The sequence below is a fragment of the Poeciliopsis prolifica genome, unplaced genomic scaffold, assembly GCF_027474105.1.
Source record: "Poeciliopsis prolifica strain line A6 unplaced genomic scaffold, Auburn_PproV2 SCAFFOLD052, whole genome shotgun sequence".
Lineage (NCBI taxonomy): Eukaryota > Metazoa > Chordata > Actinopteri > Cyprinodontiformes > Poeciliidae > Poeciliopsis > Poeciliopsis prolifica.
The window spans coordinates 550,751-575,476 of record NW_026562427.1 but is presented as its reverse complement, the minus strand read 5'-3'; the positions used below and the strand labels follow the sequence as shown (position 1 = coordinate 575,476).

The window sequence follows — 24,726 nt, the reverse complement described above, 5'->3', positions numbered from 1 at the left end:
TTTTTTGTGGAAAATGAATGAAACCACAAATATCAGCATGTTTATTGTAAAATAAATGGACTAAGAAAATCGAAATTTTATTAATCCAGACTGTGAAGTCTAAAAATGTGACAAAGACCAAGCTGTAAACTGACTCTCTGCTGCCCCCTTCTGTTTTTTATAGTTATGTGCTCAAGAAAATTGATTACAGGTAGGTTACTGATAGGCATACGATATGTAGATAAGCTTAAAATATGTGGTCTAAAAAAAATATGTGGGCCCTGGATTTTCTCATTATACTATACCACTAAAACCACAGTATATAGATGATAGAAAAAAAAAGAAAATAAGCATCACACCCTAAATTAATATATTTCTGAATTTGCCTTTTTCAGGCTGTCCTCACTGTGACCCTCAAAGGATATTCATGTGGAGGCAACGGATGGATAAATTAATTTCTGTATTCTTGTATTAACTTATTTTTGGTCAAATAGAAAAAGCACTATATGCAACTGCATTTTTACATGTCAAGATTTACATTTCCAGTTTGATGTGTTGATTTTATTATTTTCATTTTTGTTTTTTGTAGTCTTATTAATAGTGCTGTTGTTTTTTCTTTATCTTATGCTTACATTTGACAAGCACTTTTGCTGCTGTACAATGCCCAAATACATTTTGTTAAAATACATTGTAGCAAAATTTATTTTTTTGCTACAAAATACATTTTGTATGCCCAAAATGTATTTGGGCATCGAGGGGCAAAAAAGCGCATAAGATGTGTAATATCCTGCAAGAAATCTAACAAGTGCAATTAAAATCAAAACAAGGTGCCGAACAGTGCTTTAGTCAGTCTAAGTAAGTTAATTCTAAGATATTTAGGGCCATTATTATTTAAATTTAAGACCAACATGAATCGTGACTAAAAGTGTCTTTGATCATTGAATCATGAATCAAACTGAAATAAAGCAAATACAGAAAACAAAAAAAGACAGTGGTAAAAAAAATAACACAAGTGAAATAATAAAAATGAGGACAAACATCAATTAAAAAAGCTAACAAATAATCTGAGTCTGTAAGCCTACAAAAGCCAACAAAATGCCTAGACAATATGTAGTTTTGCAGTTGAAAAAAATTGCTATAATTGATGAAAAAATAAACATTTCTATAGATAATTGTCTAAGTATAGCGATGTACATTATCTGGTGGCATTTTTAACCTCTGAAGATGATTTTCTTTAGTCTAAGAAACAAAGTCTAAAACTTACCTCGATTCTGAGTACTTTGCTGATGATAAATTTGCCCACCGCTGTTTTATCTTTTTTTGTAAAAGAAAAAGGAAAAAAACAAAAACAAAGACATGCAACGTTCTTTGCTATGATCTAGTTTCCCACATGCAAAATGTTTTCGTTTTCCTGCTTCATTAACATTTAAGAGAAAATTTTAAATTCAAAACTTCAAAGTCTTCCATCAAGCATGCGGTCACAAAGACAGAACATTTCTAAAGCTTGTAATTCAGCTGTTCCAGATAATAACATATATAAAAAAGATGTGATTTTTTTTCTTTTTCCATTTAAATGAACTATTTAAAAGCTGTGGGAATTACACAGCAATCCCTGCTATCTGTGCAGCTTCAGTGTAAACTTCATCTACCTGTTTCTTGTATCTCTGTGATAACTCTTTAGCCCTTCTCACTTCCTTGATATTCTCTTCCAGGTTGTCATTCAGTCTTCCTTGTTCTTGGTAGGTTTCTGCTGCTCCCTTCACTTGCTCAACCAGTTGACTGTTGTTCCGGAGCAGCCAGTCTGTAAGCTGTAGGAGTTTGGCACCCTTTGAGACGGTGGCTTTAGCGCTGTCTGAAACCCCCCTGAACTCATTCTGGGCTCTCTGCAGTCTTGGAGGCAATGGCTCCTCCTCAGTTTCTCCCTCTGGGCTCACAGGATCCAATATGAGGGCAAAGTCATAGCCCTTCATCTTCAAAGACACCCTGTATGTAGTCTCTAATGACAGAAATTAGATCAACCAACAGAAAAATAGAACCACCTGCTTATTATGCTGCTTTAAATTTAAAAAAATGGTTTGCTGCTCACCCTGCTCCTTCCTCATTGCCCCTATGCACTCAGCAAAAGCCAGGTTATCAACGTCTGCACTGTCGTAGGTCTGTTTCAGCTTTCTGATGTGTCCAACCATGGCTTGGTAGTGTTCCTGCTGCTCATTGAATATCTCTGCCAAGTCGGTAAATCTCTGATCCAACTCCGGCACATTCACCCGTCTCATCACCAGCTTTCCACTCCTTTTCGCTGTCGGAGCATCTGGACATCGTACAAAAGACAGCACAGGCAAAAAGAAAAGCATGAAGTAGAAGAAGATCCTGGAATTCGTACAACATTTCAGTGCGGATGAGAAGCGCGGACACGGTCTACCATTGTGAGCTGAGGGGGGCCGTCTGGCTGATTCAGCTTCAGCCACTTCAGATGGAGGTCCGGGCTGCAACAAAGGCTGCCTCTGAAACAAGAGAGACGATCCTGGTCAAGAGATTTAAAATATATCTTTTATTGCTGTTGCATAATCTCATGCTGAACATTTTTTAGAAAACTCCTACAATTAATACTACACACTCAAATCAGTGGGGGAAAAAAGTCAAGTGTTTTTAACAAACTCACCAGTAGCAAAAAAAAAAAAAGAAAGTTAGTCTCATATAGTGCTAATCTTACCAAAGATGTCAATCTATTACCCTGCTTCAAATACAAACAAAGTAGATCCATAGTGAGTTGTGTTTACAGCCGCTCAACCAAAATAAAAACAAAAACCATCTTCCTTAAACCTACATAGTTCTTCTGCAAGTCATACGTTCGAGGAAACTACTGAAGCCAGACAGATCCCTCCGTTCGTTTCATTTTCCCCGCGAGAAGTTACAGAAACCTCGGGTGCGACGGTGTCGGCAGCGTACCTCGCTGGGGCTGCGGCTGGAGACGCAGCAACAGCAGAGGAGACGGAGCATTTTCACCCGCTGTCGCGTCCTTCAGGCTTGTTTTTAGGTCACTTATTGTGTTCATGAAGTTTCTTTGTCGTCCACATTCCACGTGACGTCAGTGTCACGCGGGCCACACGCACACACAATCTTCCGCGCTATGCGTGAACGTTTTGACGAAGGCAGGTTAGTGATAAAGCTCGACAGGTGCAACTACAGGTGAGCGTCAGGTGACGCACGCGCACGCACACGCACACGCACGTATACACACACAATGTAAAAGCACAGGTGGCCTGAACCTTGCATTTGCACCAACGGATACGTGACTACCAAAGAGCCAGTCTATTCCAAACTGTTATGCGTTTGCATTTTGTGGATTTTATTGGTACATGTTGCTAAATTTGTACGATTAATAAACTTGAAAAAAAAATAATAATAATAACACACAGACACAGCCACAACAGACAAAATTAACCATCATGCAAACAATTAGGCCCCAAAAGGGAAAGAAAATGTAAAGATTTCTTTGAACAACTGCTTTGTCTAATACGGAAACTATCAATAACTAAACTTACCAATAACTAAAGTTGGTTTTTTTGTTTGTTTTTTTAAAAAGAAACGCGTCTGTGAAAATCAGGTTGGATGAGGACTCGCGTTTATTTGATCACTTTGTGACGAAATGTTTTCCAAAGCTTCCTCTAAAAGTTGCACTATTTTTTTTACGTCAACAACTTAGGAGAATTATGTAAGTCCACGTAAGTTTCTCTCAAGGCAGTAATCTTCAACTTAAAAAAGTAAACGTATGTGTGTAATTCTATTTCAATGATCACGCAGATCTATTCTTGTTCTTATGAAACTCAACAGAAGGGGGCAGCATAGCGCCTTCTCCGGAGCGTCTGCGCAGCCTCGAGGATGGAGAAGAAGACGTCAAACGAGGGGAGACGCAAAGCTAAGCTGAGCACTATCTTACGGAATTAATGTTCAGTCTCCCATAAGTGTCTGGTTCCTGTCCCAGTCACCCCATTAAGAAAAGTGACATCTAACATTCGTTTTTAAATGTAAAAATTGAGAACAAGTTGTCGTCTTTGTTAGCACGAACCCACTGGTTGCTGAGCGACAACAAAAAAGCCACACGCCGCCGGCAGTGAGCCTCCTATTGCTTGACGAGAACTCCTCAGTCCAATACCGACCTGACATGACGGGCGTTGCGTCTCCGGAGAAGGCAGCAAGCTCCAAGAAGAAAAGCGAGAGGAAGTGTGCCTCCAAAGAAGAGTACAGGCAGCTGTCCGGCATCATGGCAAGCATGAACATTCTGAGAAAGCAGGTGCAAAGATTTGTTTTACACTTGGCTCTGCATGTGTCTGTTTAAATATGTCACCACCCAACTGTGTTTGGTGTTTACCTCCAAGGGTACACTCTGTGACGTGACCCTGGTGGTTCAGGGGAAACACTTTCCTGCCCACAGAGTGGTCCTCGCTGCTGCCAGCCACTTCTTCAGCCTCATGTTCACCAGTAAACATCACACGGACACATGCAACAACAACAACAAAAAAGTTCATCTTGACATGGATGGTTTACAAAGAGTGTCAAAAAAATAAACAAATCTCAGATTCTGCAACACATCATTGCAAATTATGTTTAAAGCTACAATCAAGATTTGTCTGCAAGTTCACACAAATAGATTGTCAGATGATTAGCCTGATTCCTGTGTCAATATGCACAATAAGCAAACATGTCCATGTTTCTGTTTTTCTTAAACGCACTTCTTAAAAGCTTTGTTTTAAACCCTCCAATGAAAGTCTATGCTTAGTACATCTGATTTATTAAAAGAAAACCCACAATGTTCGGATTGGTTTTCTTTTGCATAACTTATTTTCTCATGTCCAGCCAGAATGATGGAATCAATGTCTCATGAGGTGGAACTGAGGAGTGCTGAGCCTGAGATCATTGAGCTGTTGATTGAATTCATTTACACAGCAAGGTAAGGTTCTGCCATAAAATGTCTTGTCATGCTTTGTCATAAATATGTAGTTGGTGGTTCCCTTACAGTCGATCCACTCAGTACGACACTCATAGGGATATAACGCCCCCACATGGCCTGACTGAAGACACCTTTAATCACAACTGTTGGACAATGATGTTTGATAATGGATGGCAGGCCCCATCTGGATATAAACAACTTATCATCACTGATGGTTCTAAAAGGGATTTGATATCTCAAAAGAAATGGCATAACATTGCTTGAAGGACCTATATTAACAAACGGGGGGCACTCACTCACCTCCCTTGCTGGAGCTATGTGTTGCACCTCGTTCCTCTTCTTTAGGGAACAGCGGTTATATTCATAACATAACATAACATTTTATTAAAGAAAGTCCAAATGTCTAAATGAGGTTTATGTTCTGCGACATTTCTGCGTGTGTTTTTGTTTCCCCTCATGCCAAGTGACACGTCTTTGTGTGTCAGAATCTCTGTGAACAGCAGCAACGTTCAGTCGTTGCTGGATGCAGCCAACCAGTACCAGATTGAGCCAGTGAAGAAGATGTGTGTGGAGTTTCTTAAAGGACAGATCGACGCCACAAACTGCCTGGGTACACGCTTGATATACAAACCCAGTTCCAACAAATTACAGAGATCAGTTGTATTTACTAGTTTCTCTTTCTGTCCTTCCGCAGGTATCTCAGCCTTAGCAGACTGTATGGACTGTCCTGAGCTGAAGGCCGCAGCAGAGGACTTTTTCCAGCTCCACTTTACAGAAGTCTATAAACTGGATGAGTTCTTGCAGCTGGATGTTACACAGCTCACATATTTGCTCCACCAGGACAAGCTGACTGTTCGTGCTGAGGCTCAGGTACGCACAAATTCAATTTATAGATTGAACATGGTAACTTTGTTTATCTGATATGGTTTTTTCTGTACGTTTGTGTTTAGATTTATGACGCGGCAGTGCGTTGGCTGAAATATGACGTGTGCAACAGAAAGCAGTACATGGTGGAGGTGCTGGGGTGTGTTCGCTTCCCTCTGGTCTCCAAAACCTTCCTGTCAAAGACCGTGCAGGCAGAGCCGCTCATCCAGGACAACCCACAATGCCTCAAGATGGTCATCAGTGAGTAGGAAGAGAACTGGGGTTTGCTGTGCATATTAGTAATATTGTTAAAAGAAATCATGAGTTGTAGATTATGAAATCTCCTAAGAGGTCTTTTAATGAAGATTTACATTAATATAAGCATTTTATTCAGAATAATAACTTTGGTGGACGTCAGCATCACACTTCTTTTCTCCAAGGTGGGATGCGTTACCATCTATTGTCTCTCGAAGACCGAGAAGACCTGGGAGAGAGCAGCCGGCCACGGCGCAAGAAGCACGACTATCGGATCGCCTTGTTTGGAGGCTCGCAGCCTCAGTCCTGCCGCTACTTCAATCCCAAGGTATTAGGAATATATATGAAAACACATCTGAGCACGAGTGTTATGATGTTGGTGCAAAAGCATTTGCCGGGTATATCCTTCAAATCATTTGAGTATCTCTATCAAATCATGTCTCTTCAAATTGTGTTGGCGAAATGTTGACGTTTTCCATGCAGGACTCCACCTGGACAGACATCCGCTGCCCCTTTGAGAAACGCCGCGATGCCACCGCCGTCTTCTGGGACAACGTGGTGTACATCCTGGGGGGCTCGCAGCTGTTCCCCATCAAGCGAATGGACTGCTACAATGTTCTGAAAGATAGCTGGTATTCCAAGCTAGGTCCACCCACTCCTCGCGACAGCCTGGCCGCTTGCGCTTCTCAGGGCAAGATCTACACATCGGGTGGATCAGAAGTGGGTAAGCATTAAGACGCAGAATAAAAACCTTTCAGGCGTTAGACTGAGTTATTTTTATTTCTCCTAATGGGGATGCAGAAAGTAAAATTAAGTTGTTGTATGTGTGAGGCTTACGGTCATTGGATTTCAGCATTGTTTGCGTGTGCGTCTGCAGGGAGCTCAGTTTTGGACCTTTTTGAATGTTACGACACAAGGACAGAGTCGTGGCAGGTGAAGACCAGCATGCTGTTGGCCCGCTGCAGCCACGGCTCCGTTGAAGCCAACGGACTCATTTATGTTTGTGGAGGAACGGTGGGCAATAACGTTTCTGGGAGGATCCTCAACAACTGTGAGGTGTACGACCCCAGCACACAGCAGTGAGTACAAGAAAGGATAGGGAGTGTGGTGAAAATATTAAATTAATCAGTGACAGTTGAGAGTTTAGTGGGATTTAATTCATTTTTGGTAAAAGGAGAGTATCGCCCCACAACATGGCAAGTGTAATCAAGCCTTCCTTCAGAGTGCACAATGCTTAAACCATCCATTCTCTTCAGGACAACCCTCAGAGACAAACTATTTCTTCATTTTCAGTTGCAGTCAGCTTCTTCCCGTTCCTCTCTCAGCTCTTCCCTGGGTCTGCTTAACCTTCGTATCTTTGACACAAACAATTCTCCTGTCATCCAAGTTCAATCCAGAGATTGTGTAAGGCTATAATAAACCCACTTTGGGTTTGCTAAATTTCCCAGACGATTGCTAAATTTCTTTCAGAGAAATTTCTATGACTGTCTTCGTAGTCAGTGGAAAAACTAAGTATCCAAATGTGTTTGATTAACTCAACTTCCCTATAAAAACAGAAGTTTTTAGTGCAGGTCCGTGAACTGCTTTCTCCTTATTCAGAATAATAATTTTATGGTTATTCTGAAGTTAACAGGATGGTTTACACCTTCATGTTTATCTGTCTAACATGGATTAGTTCAATCGGATGTGATAGTTTGCCCACAGACACAACAGAATGACATTTTGACATATATTTGTGCAAATATTCCCCTTAATTCGTGTAAATTTTAGATATTTACTTTATTTAATTCATACAGTAGTGCAAATAATTAGTAGGTCAAATTCCATTAGTTTACTAATCAGTTACAATTCCTACTTCCTCATATCTATATATCTTGGCAGCAGAAAGAGCAGTTAGTCAGTAGAGTTTGATATAGCAGCAAATTAGACCTCAATTAGGTTCAAAGGCAATGCGTACTCTGAACGCGGAAAATTATGCTTTTACTAGAAGTGGCAAGAACAAAGTTCAGCTGTTATGTCACAAAAACTCCTGCGAAGTCCTTAAAAGTCACTTTTACTGCAGCATCTGTAATTAATAGTTGTCAAACATTGCACCACAACAATGTCTCCCCAGAAATTGTGTTGAGAAAAAGCTCTAAGAACAGAATGACAACCATTTTGTTCTTACAGCCCTGGAAGAGAAAAGAAGTTTCAAGTTTTTGAAAATGACCTTTGAATCACATTTAAATAGTACATCCTACCAGAAGTCCAAGAAAAACTATAATTTAGCTTGATGCAGAGTAGACTTGAGGGTTTTTAAAAATGTATCCAGTAAATTTCAGAAAGGCTTTCTCAAACCAGTAGCCCCTAGAATAAAACAAGCAGCTGCTGTCCAGCTGGTAACCATTTTCTCCTAAACCCTAATCGCACATTTCAGATGGCGAGAGCTTTGTGGGATGAGGGAGGCCAGGAAGAACCATGGACTGGCGGTTGTCAACAACAGGATCTATGCTGTGGGAGGACAGGGGCCTTTGGGTAACTGCGACCACCACAGGGACCAGTACAGATTGGTAAACTGTACATCAGGGCAGCTGTCATACGAGGATATTTTTTTGTGTTCTTGAAGGTGGACTGGATTCAGTGGAATATTATGACATTGCCGGCAACGAGTGGCGAGCTGCCTCACCAATGCCATGGAGGGGCGTGACGGTGAAGTGTGCAGCTGTTGGTGATGCAATATATGTGCTGGCAGGCTTCCAGGGGGTGGGACGGCTCGGGCACGTCCTGGAGTACCACACTGAAACCGACAGGTTGGTACTTTAGCTTGCTTTCCAGAAATTCTTACTTTTGTTTTTTTGCTCGAGACTTAAGCGTGAAAGCACGACTCGATTATCTTTTTTTTGAAGCAGCCACAAATACACGTTTCTATCTTGCATTTTCCAGATCCTTAACTGATTCAAATTGTACTCATGTTTTTCTGCTGTCAGGTGGGTGACGTGCAGCAAAGTGCGAGCGTTCCCCGTCACCAGCTGCCTGATCTGTGTGGTCGACACGTGTGGCGTGAACGAAGATGAAGATACGGATCTCATAGACTCTCAGCCGCATGTCGCGTCCTCTTCCTCAGCCCCCACCTCATCCCCCTCGTTGTAAAATAATATTATCTAATGTGTTTTAATTTTCGAATGTATGTTTACAGTTTTGAAAGAAACCGATTTAACTCACAACAGTCGGGTTTTTCTTTTTTTGTTGTTTTTTTTCCCCCAGAAAGATCCAGTCATGCTTCGATGGCTCACACTATTGCAAGAATGTTCTTTTACAGACATGTTTTTACTACATAATTTAATTTTAACTTATATTCACTCCAAAACTGCAGTTTTTTATGAGACATGTTACATTTTTCTTTTACTCCAAGCAAAAGCTTTAGTGCCACCTTAATACTTTATAAATAATGCCACACACAGGCCTTTGAAAAAAATGTGTAAACATTTTATTTTCAGCTGTAGTTACAAGTAAAACAGTGGGAATAAAAATAGGAATGTAAATTCTGTACTGCTCTCATGTACATTTTTAATACATAATTGTAGACAGCACCACATGAATTAATGTTGAAAAAATAATGTTATAAAAAATATGTAAAAAATTACCGTGTATTTATAAATCACAGAAGTCATAATGGTGGTGGTCATCTTGCCCCTTTGCCTTTTTTTTTTTAACTTTTGCAGCTTTCATACCATTCATGCGTCAAATCATACCCACTGCGACCACTGATGATTTTAAAGTAATTCACTATAATCTGCTCTGCCTACAACAGGTCAGTAATATGGTACTTATTTTTATTTGCCATATTTCATTATAAACGACTCTCCCAAAGTAGGAGCACCAGAAACGGAGTAAAATCATAATCGGACCATGTTGTAAAATTTGTGAAAAATGTAAAATCCTGTTTCAGATATGAGCGTTTCATACAAGTCAATGGGTTTAAAACAGAAAATTTATCTGGAATTGTTCCGTTTAGCTGCCACTTAACATTTCTTGCTTGTTGATATTTTCAAGACTTGGAACACAAAAAATTGACTTTTTTATCATGAGTCTTTTTTATTTTTTTTTTTCTAAATTTTGACCAATAACATTGTGTAAAAAACACAAAACAATTCAGGACTCCCATCATTGCCAAAACTGTTTGGTAGTTTGTCACTTTTTACAGCACTGCACAAAAAAAAACCCATTTAAGTTCATAAATCAGTAGAAAAAAAAACATGTTTTTAAGTTCAGCAGTAGAATATTTTTTCAATACAAGAGATGCACAATTAAAATTTTCCTGTTATCCACTCGTGTTTGACAATTCCCATAACTCCCAAAATGTTTAGTTCCTAAATGCATCGGACATGCTTCAATCTAGTCGAGTAAAAATCTGTGGTTTTGATGGAAACATTGAGAATGTTAGTATTTTCTTTTTTTGGATTCAGAACAACTGTGTCTGCTGAAAGAACATGGAGCACATTTTTATCTTCTTTGAATAAATAATCCAAATCAGCAGCAAAGACTTCAAATAAAACTCAAAATCCTCATCTACCACACAAAGTCTTATTGGCCCATTTCTAGTTCATACCTATTGGCATCACTTTTACTACCTTTGTAATAAAAACACTATTCTTTTACATTCAGTGTTTAGTCCTTAAGCAAACATGATTGAGTAAATATAATTAGTGTATTTATTTTAAAAATGCATGTAAAATGATGCACATGGTTTGAAACAGCTGATCGGAGAAGTTTATGCACATTTTAGATGACTGTTTCAAACATATAACACAAGCACCTGCATATCATGTGAAGAGGTTAAAATAGTGCAAAGCATAACGGTAAAGGTTAAAAATATCATTCTCCTCCAAAGAATAACCTTTAATGATCGTGTTCCAGATCTGTGCATTTGTCACTGCCTCTCTGTCAGTGATCCTCGTCTTCATCACTCATAAGGAGAGCAAACCTGTTGTTTATCTCCTCTGAAACCCTCCCTCCGCCCTGAGATTGTCCTCTTCCTCCTCTCCCGCCTCTTCGTCTCCTCCCTCTGCCTCTACCTCTCCTCGTCTTGCCTGATCCGAAGCTGGAGAGGTTTGCCTTGAGGCTGCAGTCCTTCACAGCATCCAGCAGGGAGAAACAGAGCTGTCCAGATAACGATCCACCAGGCAGTAACGACTCCACAGGCCGGCCTCCTTTCAGGTATCTGAAGACGCCGTGTACCAAGGTACCACTGAACAACCTAAGCAAGAAGGATTTTCTTTTTATTCCAGGAAATCTAGCTCATATGTCAACAGGTGGTTGAATGTGTAGAAGAAAGCTTTAACCCTCTTACAATGACACATTTGGCTCGGGCAGCGGCACCAGCAGCAGCTGATTCAGGCACAGGGCACTCCAGAGGCAGGACTGCCATTGGCTGAGGCAGTGGGCCGCCCCGACGTCCACTCCTCGTCTTTCACCAGGTCTCACCCGCTGACGATCTAGTGCTGACAGAAAACCTCGCTCGGCGGCCCAGTTTAGCTGTGGAGCTAGAACGGTTCGCCCGTTAAGAGGTGGATCTCTGACTTGACAAAATGCCTATTTTCAAATCAACTAACCAACGGGTATTTTGCGGGGAGCTCCGGGCTGACTGTTCAATGTCAACTCTCCGTAAACCATGCCCATCACTAAAGCCTGCAGCAGGGCCTGTGAAGGTGCTGGTGTGGCCTCACGCAACCAGAATCCAGTCACTGCAACAGCAAGCTGCAGATGGAGAGGAACTGGAGCCAGGGCCGACTGTGTCACACCTAAGACTTCAAACAGGACACCGAGGCGCACTGCAGCAGGAGCCTGGATATGACATGTATTGAAAAACAACCCTCGTCAAACAAGAAGCAGTTCAACAGACGAACCCAAGGTCATATCAATGGCAATTTTTCTTATTTCACCAGTCAAAAAAAAGATTTTTCAGGCTGCTAATGAACCAATCAGAGCAAACATTTTCAACAAAGTCCAATCATTCAAACTGGAACAGACCTGTACTCAAATCTGTATGCATAGAGGATTAAAACAATGCCTGTTTTTTATTTTACTTACTTTCTAATTATTTTTTTTACAATTGAAATCAATATTTTAAAGAGTTTAAACTCTTCAAAATCCAAAAAGGTTTGCAAAAGCACCCTCAAACTTTTTTTACTATACAATCACATACTTCTATTCACTTTTGTTCCCTGCATTTGGACTTGTGACGCCACCAACAATGGACTGACCTTAGAATGTTAATTATTAACTTTTTAAATAGTCTTGCCCTGCCTTATTTAATGTTTCTCTTTGACCTTCCTACTAAAGGGACTGAAGTTAACCAGCTGTTTTGTCTAAGATGCTCCAAGTTTCAGATCTGAATATAAAGACGGCCGAGTTTTTGCATTAGCAAAAACATGGAACAGTTTGTCTTTTCATGCAAGCAATGTGCACTTTTGAAAAAATATTGAGGCATCATGTATGATTTTCTTCCACTTTGACAGTCTGCACCAACTAGTTAATGAACATCCTGCAATACTGTTAATTAATACAAAATGTGTTTACCTGACTGAGCCCATCCAGATGTATATGGTTCAAAAGGATGACTGGTTCCACTTGCTTTTTGCTGAGGGTTAGGTCCAAACGGTCGTACTCTTCCACAAAAATTGGAGAACCAGAGCCATGCGATTGTGTTTGTACTGGCGCTGCATTGAACACTTGTTCAGACCCCTGCTGGCCCCTGCCTCCACCACCTCGTCCTCTTTTACTTCCCGTTCCCTGCATTTGGGCTTGTCCTGCCTTTGCCAGTTTTGCGGCACTAACTAGGCTTGCAGTGTTTTCAGCTTTTTGCAGTAAAATCCCATACACAGCCTGACGTATTGGTGTGGAAATACAGTGGCTGCTGGCTAGTTTGCTATTCTCCACCTGCGGGATGAGAAGGACCCTCTGCATGACAAAAGCATCAAGAGCCAAATTAGACAGCTGTCCCCGTGCTGCAGCCAGAGACAAGCACTCTGGCAGCTGTGCCTGACCAGATGTCTTCCCCCTCGGAGCTAATGTACATTCTGAGAACCATGGAGCAAGAGAGCTTTGAGCCTTGATGTTGTACTCTTGCATAGCAGCCAACAGCTGGGAGCTGAGCCCACCTCCCTGTCCTCTCCTGCCTACCCCAGCCACTCCATCCATTAACCTGCTAACCTCCTTCAGTGCCTCCGTCACATTCGGAAACAATGACAGCCAAATAAGGATGTCCTCGATACGAGAAGCAGGTGCCCTCCCCCTGCCTCGGCCACCACCTCTTCCTAATGCGCTCATGTCTATGAGAGCAAGGAGAGTCTCAGCCTCTTTTGGAGCACCGTAGTCATTACCAGTCAGGACTGCACATAAAGGCAGCAACTCGCGATTCATGCCCCCAAACCAGCGGCAAAGAGAGTTAGTGGTGTAACACCGGGATGGGATGTAGCGCTGAGAAGCTTTTCCATTAAGATTGGTCCACTGGAAAAAATGAAGTGGCAGATAACCAGCTGACATAAAAAAAAGAGAGAAAACAAGGGGACATGCGTCTCAGGGTAAACAACAAAGTGCAAGTTACTAGAAAGGGTTATTTGAATCATCAACAATGTAGGAACACTTTCTCTTCAGTCACACACCTGGAAGGTCAAATATGTAAAAGTCGCTGTCATTTGTCAGCACTGGACAGTTCCACTGGTGCGCCAAGCAGGCAATCTCCCAGTCTGCCTCTGCTGGACACTGCACCAGCGGGATTCCTCTTTGATTTAGGACCTGAATGAAGACTTTGCTTACGAGGATTGGGAGAACAGAGCCATTGCGACCATGAGAGATGCTGTCTGCCTCCTTTATTTTGGACTGCAGACGCTGACGCAGAGTAGCGAACTTCTTGTCACTTGGGTCCATCCCTTAATATGAACAAAAAAAGTTGCCTTAATATAGTCTGTTGACTCAAAGTCCTTTTTATCGTTCAGTCATACCTATCGAGTCTAGGGTTTGGAGAGACAGTAGTTGCCAGGTGCAGTGTGTGTTTTCACACAATCCCAAGCAGAAATAATTTTAGTAGTGTCCTTCAAGAAACGAAAGTCTCACCGATTGGTAAATTCAAACTAATATCAGACAGTGTAATGCTCTGATAAAGAGCATTCATTACAAGACCATCAAATAAAGTCCATGGCTAGATAATTAGAATATGACTGAACAATAATAGCTTATTATAAATTTCACCAGAAGACAGGACTTCTCTTCTAAGAGGAAAAATGAAGAATTACAGAAAACCAAACATATCACATTGGTGCCAACATAGTGAGCCACCTATTATTTATCATCCTGCACTCTGGAGGGTTGATTATTTGAGCTCATACACTTCCAATGAGATAATAGTCTTTTTCACCAGTTACCAGAAAAAGAGACAGGTAATTTTGTAGGCATATGCCACTACATTACATTGAAAGGGTGATCAAATAAGCTGCGTTTTGGATAGTACAAAGTTAACAGAGCTGAAAGAACTGAACGCAACTGTGTCCTTACCCCCATCCAGCACCACATAGGGCTCGATGTTACAAGTTTCCAACGCAGACAGGAATTGGTTGAGAAAGCAGGCGAACGCATCGTAGTCCCCCCCATGCTGCTGATCAAACCCGTAGTTGAAATACAGGCGGTAATATAGACTGCAGCCGTCAATAACCAGCCGACTATCCCTGAACTTCACATCGTGGAGGAAGTTTCTGTTGGACTCCACATATGTCGTCAACCCCTGAACACCCATGACATCCCAGTGCCTGCAAGACGAAGATTAAAGCAAACCATGTAGACGACAGTAAGAACAACGATGCATGGGCAAAGATCAATGCAGGACAATAACAACTAGTTAGTACGCTTGGCAGAAAATTTGAATACTACGTTTTATTCTCTATCTCTCTCGTTACCTTTCTGGTTGTTCTCGCGAATTATGACCCAATAATATTAACTACAGCGACATAATGCATATACACCAAGCAAGTAATTTATACTTACTAAGTTGTCATACACACTGCAGGTAGAACGTTAGGAGCAGTACATGTGTCACTTGTTTTCTTGAAATGCGAACTTACTTCCTTGTTGGCTACATTTCAAAATAAAGGTGTACGTAGTCTGTTATAAATCAGTTGAGATTTTCATTCTTTATTCTCCAAGCAAATTTTGAAAGAAAAATAACACACTAATATATACATTTAAAAAAAAAACTTGGAAAAACAGAACGTCTATGAAAGGCAAATCCTTCACAAAAACTTGTCCATTATTTCACTACGGGAGAGCTGCAATCTCGCGATAGAACACGAGAACGCAAACTGCTAGCAACCGCGCTAGCCAGTTTCGTTTTTTCGTGTTTGAAAATTTGTACCGTACTGCAGTGGCCACAATGTCCGGAGGAACAAACCTCGGCTTTCCGGGGACGAGCCAAGCGTTGGCACATCGTAAAAAAGACAGTAGTCCCTCTGCTCGGTTCTGGGAGAGTCCGGACACTTTAACCCAGCTGGAGGTGGTGCGACAGTGGATCGGGAAGCACTACAAAAAGGTAGCTAAGCTAGGTGGAACCGCTAGCCGCCCCCTGCTAGCAGTAACCCTGTAGACACACTGTAAACAAATCTTTTCTGCTGAATAACTTCACGTGGGGATGCTCGGTTTTTCTTTTAAAAATTACAGAGCTGCATCGCTTTGACGTTTAGCAAGAAAATAGAAAGAAATACCGACCAGATATGTTACTAAGTGTAGGATTATGTTCGTTGTTTAATTTCTTCAGATAAATTGGGAATAATGCTTGTAAAGTGTAAGAAATTAACTTTTTTATTCTATTTAACAGAACCAGACATGGAACAATGCTTTCTTCTTCTCTAAGAATGTGTGTTTTTGTTTGTTAGTATGTGCTGGTGGATGCTCCATCCTGTCAGGTCCTGGCTGCAGTCACCTTGCAGCTTCTCCAGTTCCAGGAGGACGCCTTTGGGAGACAAGCTCCCAACCCTGCTCTCACAAAGCTTCCAGTGAGTATCCCAGAACTGTTTCTTCTGACTGCTGTCTAACAAACCTCCCACACCAGTGGTACTTTTGCTGCCTTTCTTGCTCCCTAAAAATGTATGCTGGTATTGTTAGTTGCTATGTAAATATCAACAAATTGCTGTAGAAGTAATAAGCACCTACAGGCAAAAAGATGAGATGTTCAAGGACGCTGATTTATCCTTTGTACAGTAATGAAAATTATTTTCTGATGTCTTTTTTTAATTATTCCTATTTTCATTTATTTCAGTTCTGGTTCAACCAAAATATCCAACTGTTATAAAGCAGGATTAATAAACAGCCTGATCAAACTAAAATAACTTAGTGATGTTAGCTGTTCTATGTTAGAACCACATAGCTACATTGCCACCACATTAGTCTGTTTACAGAATATGGGAAATTTCTTCAAATTGTTGGTTGTCAAAGCTGGTACTAATTGGCACACAGTCAGTACTAAATGTCATGTTGCAGATAGCTCCATTTTGTATCCAAAGTTTCAACAGGTACCGAATGACAAACTGATCAGCGCTTGTTTCTTCGATGGTCAGAAGGAAATCTTTGCCATTCCCATTAGAAATGTTCATTTCTAATGGAAACTTCTGTTAACTTCTGTTGATATTTTTCAACATAAAACTTAAAGTTTTCATCATCAGAGTAAATGATGAACATTTGCTGAAACTGTGTAGCTAATTTGATCCATTCTTCAGGCACATTGCTTCCTGGACTTGCAACCAGGCGGTGGACTATGCCACATCCTAGGCACTGCTTACAAATTCAAGGTTGAACAGGGCTGGTGGGTAACAAGCGTCCGGCACTTTTGCTCCTTGATATCCATCTCTTTCCCAGACAGAGATGTTTTATGTTATTCCTTGCTTATCTTCACATAGGAGAAGGTTTGACCTGCAGAATCCGTCAAGAACTGAGAGAAACGTCGAGATGTTTGGTGTGATTGAAAAAGCTTTAATCCAGGTATCAAATCTGCAGATGTGTAAAAAAAAAACTCAGACATTTATACAAATGATTTTATATTAAATGTTTGTGAACCTTTTTGTGTCATCAGAACAACTGTGTCTCCATCCCTGTGGTATTTATTGACCCTACTGTTGACCTGGATTTGTCCAGCAGGCTCACTGGCATCATCATCAAACACAAGGTAAAGCGATCTAAATTGTAAAGTAAAGGAGAAAATATTTTCTTACATGTTGAACAGAGATTAAATTTCTTGTGAGGATATATCAGTACTGTTTAGCTCTGATATGAGTGACTTTGCTCTCCATAGGGCGCTATTACTGAGGACAGTATAATGGCCACTCATCACGTATACGGCTCACTTGCTTCTACAGAGGAAGGTCAGTAAATCTTCATATATCTGTGCTTTGTAACATATGACCATTTTCTAAACATTTTTTACTCAATTTTCCGCTCACATTTATTCTCAGATGAGTGGATGCGTCCGGTTATGCGAAAGGATAAACACGTCTTGGTCCACTGGGGCATGCACCCTGACAGGTAATGGAAGAGAATACACCTCTAAGCATAAATGACTTCATGAGGCATTATTTGTAAAATGTGCGCAAACAAAAAGGTTACACAGCAGGTTTTGTGGACCCACTGGCATATTCACTTGACTCCTAAGGAATGTAACTCTATTTAACAGTTATGACAGCTGGCTGTCCTCAAGTGATGTGGAAGGAGACGTCGAAGACGTGCCGCACATAGAGAGGCCATGGAGGGTTAGTTGGACACTATACACAGAAATGAAAAATGTTGACAAAGCTTTGTCACTATATGTGTTTAAAGATTAGTTTTGAGCTCTGCAGAATGTCAACCTGCACATTAAAACGTTAAAGTGGAAAAAGTGAAATATTAACCGCACAGCTGAAGAAGCTAAGGTTGTAGCAGGCAACAAATCTATAGAGACCTCTGCCTGATGTCTAGCTGCTAACATGCTAACAGCTCAAATTCTAGGCAATAGAGAGGATATTTAAAAGTAACATGTCAGAGATGGTGGCAGAGATGACATTGGAAAATGGGATTTATCTTAAATAACAAGCTAATAACTTGTGATCTACCTTTTATTTTATGCATTCCTCCGTTCATAAGAATTTTTAAAATGATGCGTGTGTGCTCCAGGTCCATGCTGGTTGGGTTCTGGACACAGAAGTGTTTAATGAGTGGATGAATGAGGAGGACTATTGTGTAAATGAGAGGAATCTGCCGCTCATCCTTCGACAGCGAATTCACCTACAAGAAGATCAGGTTCGTGTGAATTTGTTCGCATTTAATGTTGTGTTTAGTTAGATCCAAAACGTTGTGAAGACAACATAAAAAACACAATTACAAGTGTTATAAGTCAATTATGGCAATTTTTTTTAATGTTCTCAGTGTTTTATATTGATTCCAGTTCTTTTCATCCTATGAAATTGTTCATGCTTTTGTCAATTTAAGTTGCACTCCTGATTTAAGTTTTCTGCGTCTACACTGTTTTTTTCCCACAGGACACCAAGTCCACTCCAGCAAAAAAGAGAAGACGCTCACCCTCCCCTTCCACTGATGGCAGAAAAAAAGGAAAGAAAGGGTAATTGTAAACTGCATCTTTCAAACACGCATATGTTTTTGGTTTGCAACCACAAACTAAGTTGTTATATTTAATATGTGTGTGCTGACACAGGAGAAGGCGTGGCCAACAAGAAGAGGAGCCAGAAGAAGACCTGACCAAAGACATGGAGGACCCAACGCCTGTGCCAAATATGGAAGTAGTCACTCTACCCAAGAATGGTAAAACTCCTAAAACATATCTAGTACAAATATCAAAAATTGTGATTTTAGGTATTTCATCTAATTTTATCTTCAATTTATTCTCAACTTGTGCAGTAAACCTAAAGAAAGATAGTGAGAATACGCCAGTGAAGGGAGGCATCATGGCTGACCTTGGTAAGGTTGCACATGCTACAGTAAATGTTCCTGAAAAAAACTGAAACATTGACTTCCTATTATGTGCACACATTTATTGTTCATTCTTGATTTTATTTCAGATGATCAGGAAGATGACTTTCCCGGAAGGGTAAATATTTACTTTTTTTCTTCTTTACAGTGTTAACAGTATCTTGTGTGTGTGAGACACAAAACTTTTATGACAGATAAGAGGTTGGAATATTCTTGAAAAATAAAACTAATATATTTATGTGAAATAATGTGTCTAGGAAGAAGATGAGGGAAGAAGTGAGATCCCTCGCTTATCAGAGGGAGAGGACAATATCACTGAACAAACTCATCATATCATAATCCCAAGCTACACGTCATGGTTCAATTATAACAGGTAAACAATACACCGACCTTTAACTGTTTAGCTTCTAATTACGTCATCATGATAAATTAATGGTTTCTTAAAATATCCATGTAAATCTTCTCCAGCATTCACTCGATAGAGAAACGTGCTCTTCCTGAATTCTTCAATGGAAAGAACAAATCGAAAACTCCTGAAATGTGAGTGCCTCTCACCCGTCTTTGTACGATGCTAAAATGATGGCGACGTTCATTTTAGGTTTGATTGTCCCTTGTGCATTTTAGCTTCCTGGCGTATCGTAACTTCATGATCGACACGTACCGACTCAACCCCCAGGACTACCTCAGCTCAACGTCCTGCAGGCGCAACCTCACTGGAGACGTCTGCGCCCTTATAAGGTAGGGATTTGTATGAGCGCAAAGTCCTGCGGTGGTGTCTGTGCTTCAAAAAGATGTTATTTGTGTCCAGGGTTCATGCCTTTTTAGAACAGTGGGGTTTGATCAACTACCAAGTGGATGCAGAGAGCCGACCCCTCCCTATGGGACCTCCTCCAACCCCTCATTTCAACGTCCTGGCCGACACGCCATCAGGGCTCGCCCCCCTGCAGCACAAACCGCTTCAGGTCGGCTCTGTTGCTCTTGCGCAGGACTCGCGTCTCCAGATTTTCTTTTGGGGATTTCATTGTAATGAATGTGGTTCTTGCAGGTGTCCGCCTCACAGCACATGTTGAATTTCCCAGAGAAGAGCAGAGAGAAACCTTCGGACTACCAGAACTTTGGTCTGCGCACCGACATCTACGCCAGGAAACACCCAAAGGTCCACTTCAGGACACAAATTGCTGAAAAAAAGAGCTTATAATGCAGACCAACAGAAGTTGGTGCTTGATTGTGAAATTCAAGGAAAATAAAAAAATATGTATTTTGACTTTTTTTTAGAAATCAAATCTGAAATTTTCCGTCAGTCTCTTCAGTCAATACTCAGTAGAAAAATAACTAATTATATGTCATAAACCACTATAAATTTAAGTCTGAAAGTTTTTGCTATGTCTTTTTTATAGACTAAAGGAGCAAATGCAGGACGAGAATGGACAGAGCAGGAGACATTGTTACTGTTGGAGGTGAGACTGAAAAGTTGTATTTCTTTAAACTCCATTGTGGAGCCAGACTTTATAAATGGTTTAAATCTGCTTTTTCACCTTTTTTTTCCTGTTCAGTACATGTGTGACACATAAATATGTTTTATCTTTCAACCCTGTCACCTGTCAGGCCTTAGAGGTGTACAGGGATGACTGGAACAAAGTATCGGAGCACGTGGGCTCCAGAACACAGGATGAATGCATCCTGCACTTTCTACGCTTGCCCATCGAGGACCCTTACCTGGAGGACTCGTCGGCCTCTCTGGGGCCGCTGGCGTATCAGCCTGTGCCTTTTAGCCAATCGGAAAACCCCGTCATGAGCACCGTGGCCTTCCTGGCGTCTGTGGTAGACCCACGTGTGGCGTCAGCCGCAGCAAAGGCAGCGCTGGGTGAGAATCGATTGAGTCGACGTGAGGTGTTGAGCTTCGCGTAAGGTGTTTTGACTTGATTTTTTATTTTCAGAGGAGTTCTCCAGAGCACAGGAAGACTCGCTGTATAAAACCTCTGATCCATCCAACCAGCCAGAACAAACAGGTGAAACAACAAACACATAAATTACTCCAGAATGTGTGTCTGAATCCTGCGTGTGCCATTGATCAATTTCTTTGCTGAATAGATGCGACGGAAATGGAGCGACTTGACTCCAGCTCCCATCAGGTAGAAAGAGAGAAATTAGTGAGAGCGTTAAGCGATGATGTCGAGTGTTTCTTCTTGTTTCAATTTGCACGTGTTGCAGGTTCCTGTGAGGCTGGACGGAGTCAAGATGGAGCCTGGTGTGCCAAAAGTGGACGGAGATCAAGTTAAAAGAGAACATAGTGAAAGTATTCTGACGGAGGAGGGCGATGGTATGTTTGTGTGTTTATAGTGAGAACTTTTCTAAATACTCTTGAGTATCTGTGTAAGATTAACTGCAACTTCTGTGTGTTGTAGTCAGGGGGGAGGATGGTGAGAGCAGGGGAGAAGGGGACGATGGGAGGAGAGGGATGGAGCTGGACCTGGTGGAGGGAAGCGTTCCCACGGCGGCGGCAGCAGCTCTGTCATCTGCTGCCTCAAAGGCCAAGGTGACACTCACCCTCCCCTCACATGAATATTTAATGAGGAAACAGTAGTTCTAGTCTCTACTGTGAACTACAGTCGTTGAGACTGCATAGACTCGCCTTGTATGAATCTGAAAAAATAAATAGAGGAACCACAAACTGAAATCTGCCTCAGCCACTTAACGAGTTCTTCTCTTTGTTCTCTCTATTCTTTGTTGACGTCTACTATAAATTGTTGTTTGTCTCTTAAAGGTTGTGTTTTTCCCTCTTGATTTTGTTTCTTGTAGCACTTAGCAGCAGTAGAAGAGAGGAAGATCAAGTCTCTGGTGGCTCTACTGGTGGAGACGCAGATGAAGAAGCTGGAGATCAAACTGAGACATTTTGAAGAGCTGGAAACCATCATGGACAGAGAGAAGGAGGCTGTGAGTATATATGCTTCACTGTTGCCCAAATTTGAAACCCAAAGCCTCTTGCACATTTAACTTCTGTAAATTGAGATAAAGTTTGCACCTGGGACTTTTTTAGTGTATAAAAGGCTCTTGAATTTGATTTGTTTTAATATCTTGATAATGATTCTATATTATCAGCCTGATTGTGGAGATATCTGCCATAAATTAATCTCAAACTTTGAGGAATTTTCATTCAAGTGAAGCACTCAGCAATTAAACTTTTATACGTCTGTGTTTGCACTGCAGCTGGAGCAGCAGCGCCAACAGCTGCTGACGGAGAGGCAGACTTTCCATACTGAGCAGCTGCAACAGGCAGAGATGAAGGTTCGCCAGCAGAGGGAGCAGCAGGGCCAGCCGGGTTACACAATGCAACATTCAGGTCTGAACCAAACACACAACTGTCAGTTGAAAGATGACGCTTTTTAACACTTATCCTCACGCTAACGTCCCAACTTCTCTTTACTATGATTTTGCTTTTTGGTCCTAAGCAATGTTCCCTCTAATTTTTCATGTGTCTGGGCGTACACACAAGCTTCCTGGGCACACTGAGGACCACTGTGAGCATCATCAGTGTACACGGCGTGGCCACGCACAAGTATCATAAATCTGGGATCATAGAAAGTTGCATGGCTTATTGAAAAAATCAAATTACATCAGCAATTTTCATTCGTTTGCTTTTAATTTAAGTGATTTGCTCAATTAAAAATAAAAAAAAGAAAAGAAAACATTGTTCATGAGATGCATGCTATAAGTAAGAGTCCTGCTTCAGCCAGGGTGAGAAATGAGACATTACACCTTTCAGACATAAATGTTTGTTCATATTAAAACATTCACATTTTGCACAATGCAATGTTTTCTGTAGCTTGTGATGCAGTATAAATTCTTGTAAAATATTTAATTACAGTTTTTTTCACGTCTGCCCTTCTCACTTCTTCTCACTTCTTCACTTCTCCAGTGGTTGTACACTTAGCCCAGGTTGATGGTCAGTCTGCTTCTTGCTTTATGTACTTGAATTCAGCATATTGACTATTAATGGCCTCCATAATCTGTGGGTGGAGGAGAATGGCCTCATACTTCTTTGCCAGTGTACAAATGTCTGCTTATCCATAGTCAAAAGTCTGAACTCAACATTTCAATATCAATTGCAGACCATTCCTTTCATTTGATTTGATTCCATTTGATCTTAGAAGAAGTGCATTTCTTTTTTTTTTTACTTTGGCTTGGTGAGTGGATGTGCCACGTAGACATGATAAGGTGATGGCTTTCACGTTTTAACTCTACCGCACTATTCTCACCTGCACGGCGCATATGACCAAGACACGTAACCCACGTACACACAGCCAATCAGCGTGCGCTGATTGGCTGCGAAGCGAAAGTGAACCGTATCGTATCATTGGCTGGATTCCTGTCACTCACTGAGTTCGATCGCAAAGTAGTACGGAAAAAAACTTTTATTGGTCCATAGTCAAAACTGATGTCTGAGCTCAATGTCCACTTTACGTTGGACTTTATTTTATGCGCTACATAGATTTTCTTGTGCGCTGAGAATATGTGAGCAGTGCGCGATTGCGCAGGCGCGCAGCTTAGAGGGAACATTGGTCCTAAGTGTTCAGCATTGATACTTTGGTCTTACATTCTTCAGGCCAGTCTGTGGCCAACAGGATGGTACCTGGAGGAAACGGTCAGACAATGGCCCCTCGACACCCCGGAGCTCCAAATGGGATGTGTGAGTATTTTCCGACGTTGCCGCTGTTCTTTACATTTACTTAAAGCTTTCAGAGTACTGACTGAAACCGTCTGATCTGTCTCAGACCCGTCGTCACAGCCGGAAGGGATCGCGTCTGCTCAGCCCACTCCTCCGTCATCCAGTCACAGCTGAACTGACCAGCAGAAAAGACACACATAAAAGAAGTCTGCTTTAATAAAGAAGGAGGACTAGATTAAGTGTTCAAGTCAATTGTTGGTAGTCCATTGTTTCTAGACTGAAAACTTTGTGAGCACATAAACTCAGCTGATGTGTGTTTGGTCATCAGTTGAGTTTGTCTTATATTTGTGAAATAATTGTTCTCTGGCATCAAGAGTTGAGAAGCTCGACTCATTAAAGTTGCTTCTTTTTCATGAATCTCTGTGTGTGAAAATCTCTGTTCAGCAATCCATCATGACAGCCTAAACTTTAGCAACTCCAGAAACTCAGGTTATGACACGTGTGGCGCTGCAACCCATCATTAAAAAATAGGAAAGTTTCTGCACAGACCCACAGCTCAGGCAGAGGGGAATTTGTGGACAGGGGAAGTGTCTCTATAAATTAGACTTTTTTTAATGGAGGAATGGACAGATGAGAACCACGAAAAGTTCTGGTTGCAGTTTGTAGGGTACAAAATCTACATGGACAAACATGTTCTGGATGAGGTTATCTGCTACACAGTAGTGACATGATGGCCTTGTGTGTGTGAGCCAATCATCGTCCTGTACAGGTGTTCGCAATCATTAGCTGCTCACCATCACTCTGAACCTGGTAACTGGAGGCATCATTGGCTGGAAGAGAGCCGTCTGAGACCGGGTTCCTCAGATCTGGGCCTGGAAGGTTCGACACGCTTCGGTCAAAAAGCCTAATTACACCCTCTGTATGTCGGCAAGCTCTCAAGGACCTGGGAGGTTTTCACATCCCACACTGAACTCTAATTCTGACAAATATAGTTTCCTTACAAATGTTAACAAGAAATGAGCAGGACTTTCAA

At 41.3% G+C, this 24,726-nt stretch overlaps 4 protein-coding genes across 5 annotated transcripts; 2 read left to right on the top strand and 2 right to left on the bottom strand.

Moving 5' to 3' along the window:
- Window positions 1-28: 28 nt before the first annotated feature.
- Window positions 29-3,045, bottom strand: si:ch73-345f18.3 (uncharacterized). Its single transcript, XM_055058810.1, has 4 exons — window positions 2,926-3,045; window positions 2,399-2,480; window positions 2,066-2,287; window positions 29-1,975 (listed from the first exon to the last, which is right to left on the bottom strand). The coding sequence occupies exons 1-4, from the start codon at window positions 2,974-2,976 to the stop codon at window positions 1,578-1,580; spliced, it is 753 nt and encodes a 250-aa protein (XP_054914785.1). The 5' UTR covers window positions 2,977-3,045; the 3' UTR covers window positions 29-1,577.
- Window positions 3,046-3,839: 794 nt separating this feature from the next.
- klhl7 (kelch-like family member 7) lies at window positions 3,840-9,572 on the top strand. The gene is made up of 12 exons (XM_055058809.1): window positions 3,840-4,270; window positions 4,356-4,458; window positions 4,834-4,927; window positions 5,413-5,537; window positions 5,622-5,797; window positions 5,878-6,052; window positions 6,232-6,374; window positions 6,530-6,770; window positions 6,924-7,125; window positions 8,463-8,560; window positions 8,652-8,835; window positions 9,013-9,572. Exons 1-12 carry the CDS (start codon window positions 4,142-4,144, stop codon window positions 9,173-9,175), a joined length of 1,833 nt encoding a protein of 610 aa, XP_054914784.1. The 5' UTR covers window positions 3,840-4,141; the 3' UTR covers window positions 9,176-9,572.
- Window positions 9,573-9,963: 391 nt separating this feature from the next.
- On the bottom strand, window positions 9,964-15,574 carry aste1b (asteroid homolog 1b). Of its 2 annotated transcripts, none has more exons than XM_055058808.1 (7): window positions 15,468-15,574; window positions 14,579-14,829; window positions 13,690-13,956; window positions 12,605-13,563; window positions 11,638-11,869; window positions 11,376-11,568; window positions 9,964-11,282 (listed from the first exon to the last, which is right to left on the bottom strand). In XM_055058808.1, the coding sequence occupies exons 2-7, from the start codon at window positions 14,814-14,816 to the stop codon at window positions 10,970-10,972; spliced, it is 2,202 nt and encodes a 733-aa protein (XP_054914783.1). In that variant the 5' UTR covers window positions 14,817-14,829; window positions 15,468-15,574; the 3' UTR covers window positions 9,964-10,969. The 2 variants fall into 2 exon arrangements, with proteins under 2 accessions (XP_054914783.1, XP_054914781.1); XM_055058806.1 differs by lacking the exon at window positions 15,468-15,574 and adding an exon at window positions 15,065-15,182.
- smarcc1b (SWI/SNF related, matrix associated, actin dependent regulator of chromatin, subfamily c, member 1b) lies at window positions 15,373-24,110 on the top strand. The gene is made up of 28 exons (XM_055058805.1): window positions 15,373-15,605; window positions 15,949-16,068; window positions 16,789-16,874; window positions 16,969-17,050; window positions 17,142-17,234; window positions 17,361-17,430; window positions 17,521-17,590; window positions 17,739-17,814; window positions 18,215-18,340; window positions 18,580-18,659; window positions 18,753-18,859; window positions 18,956-19,015; window positions 19,117-19,145; window positions 19,285-19,400; window positions 19,496-19,567; window positions 19,652-19,765; window positions 19,836-19,989; window positions 20,073-20,183; window positions 20,425-20,484; window positions 20,633-20,891; window positions 20,965-21,036; window positions 21,119-21,159; window positions 21,239-21,347; window positions 21,433-21,563; window positions 21,827-21,961; window positions 22,235-22,367; window positions 23,631-23,714; window positions 23,800-24,110. The coding sequence occupies exons 1-28, from the start codon at window positions 15,450-15,452 to the stop codon at window positions 23,865-23,867; spliced, it is 2,814 nt and encodes a 937-aa protein (XP_054914780.1). The 5' UTR covers window positions 15,373-15,449; the 3' UTR covers window positions 23,868-24,110.
- Window positions 24,111-24,726: the final 616 nt, after the last annotated feature.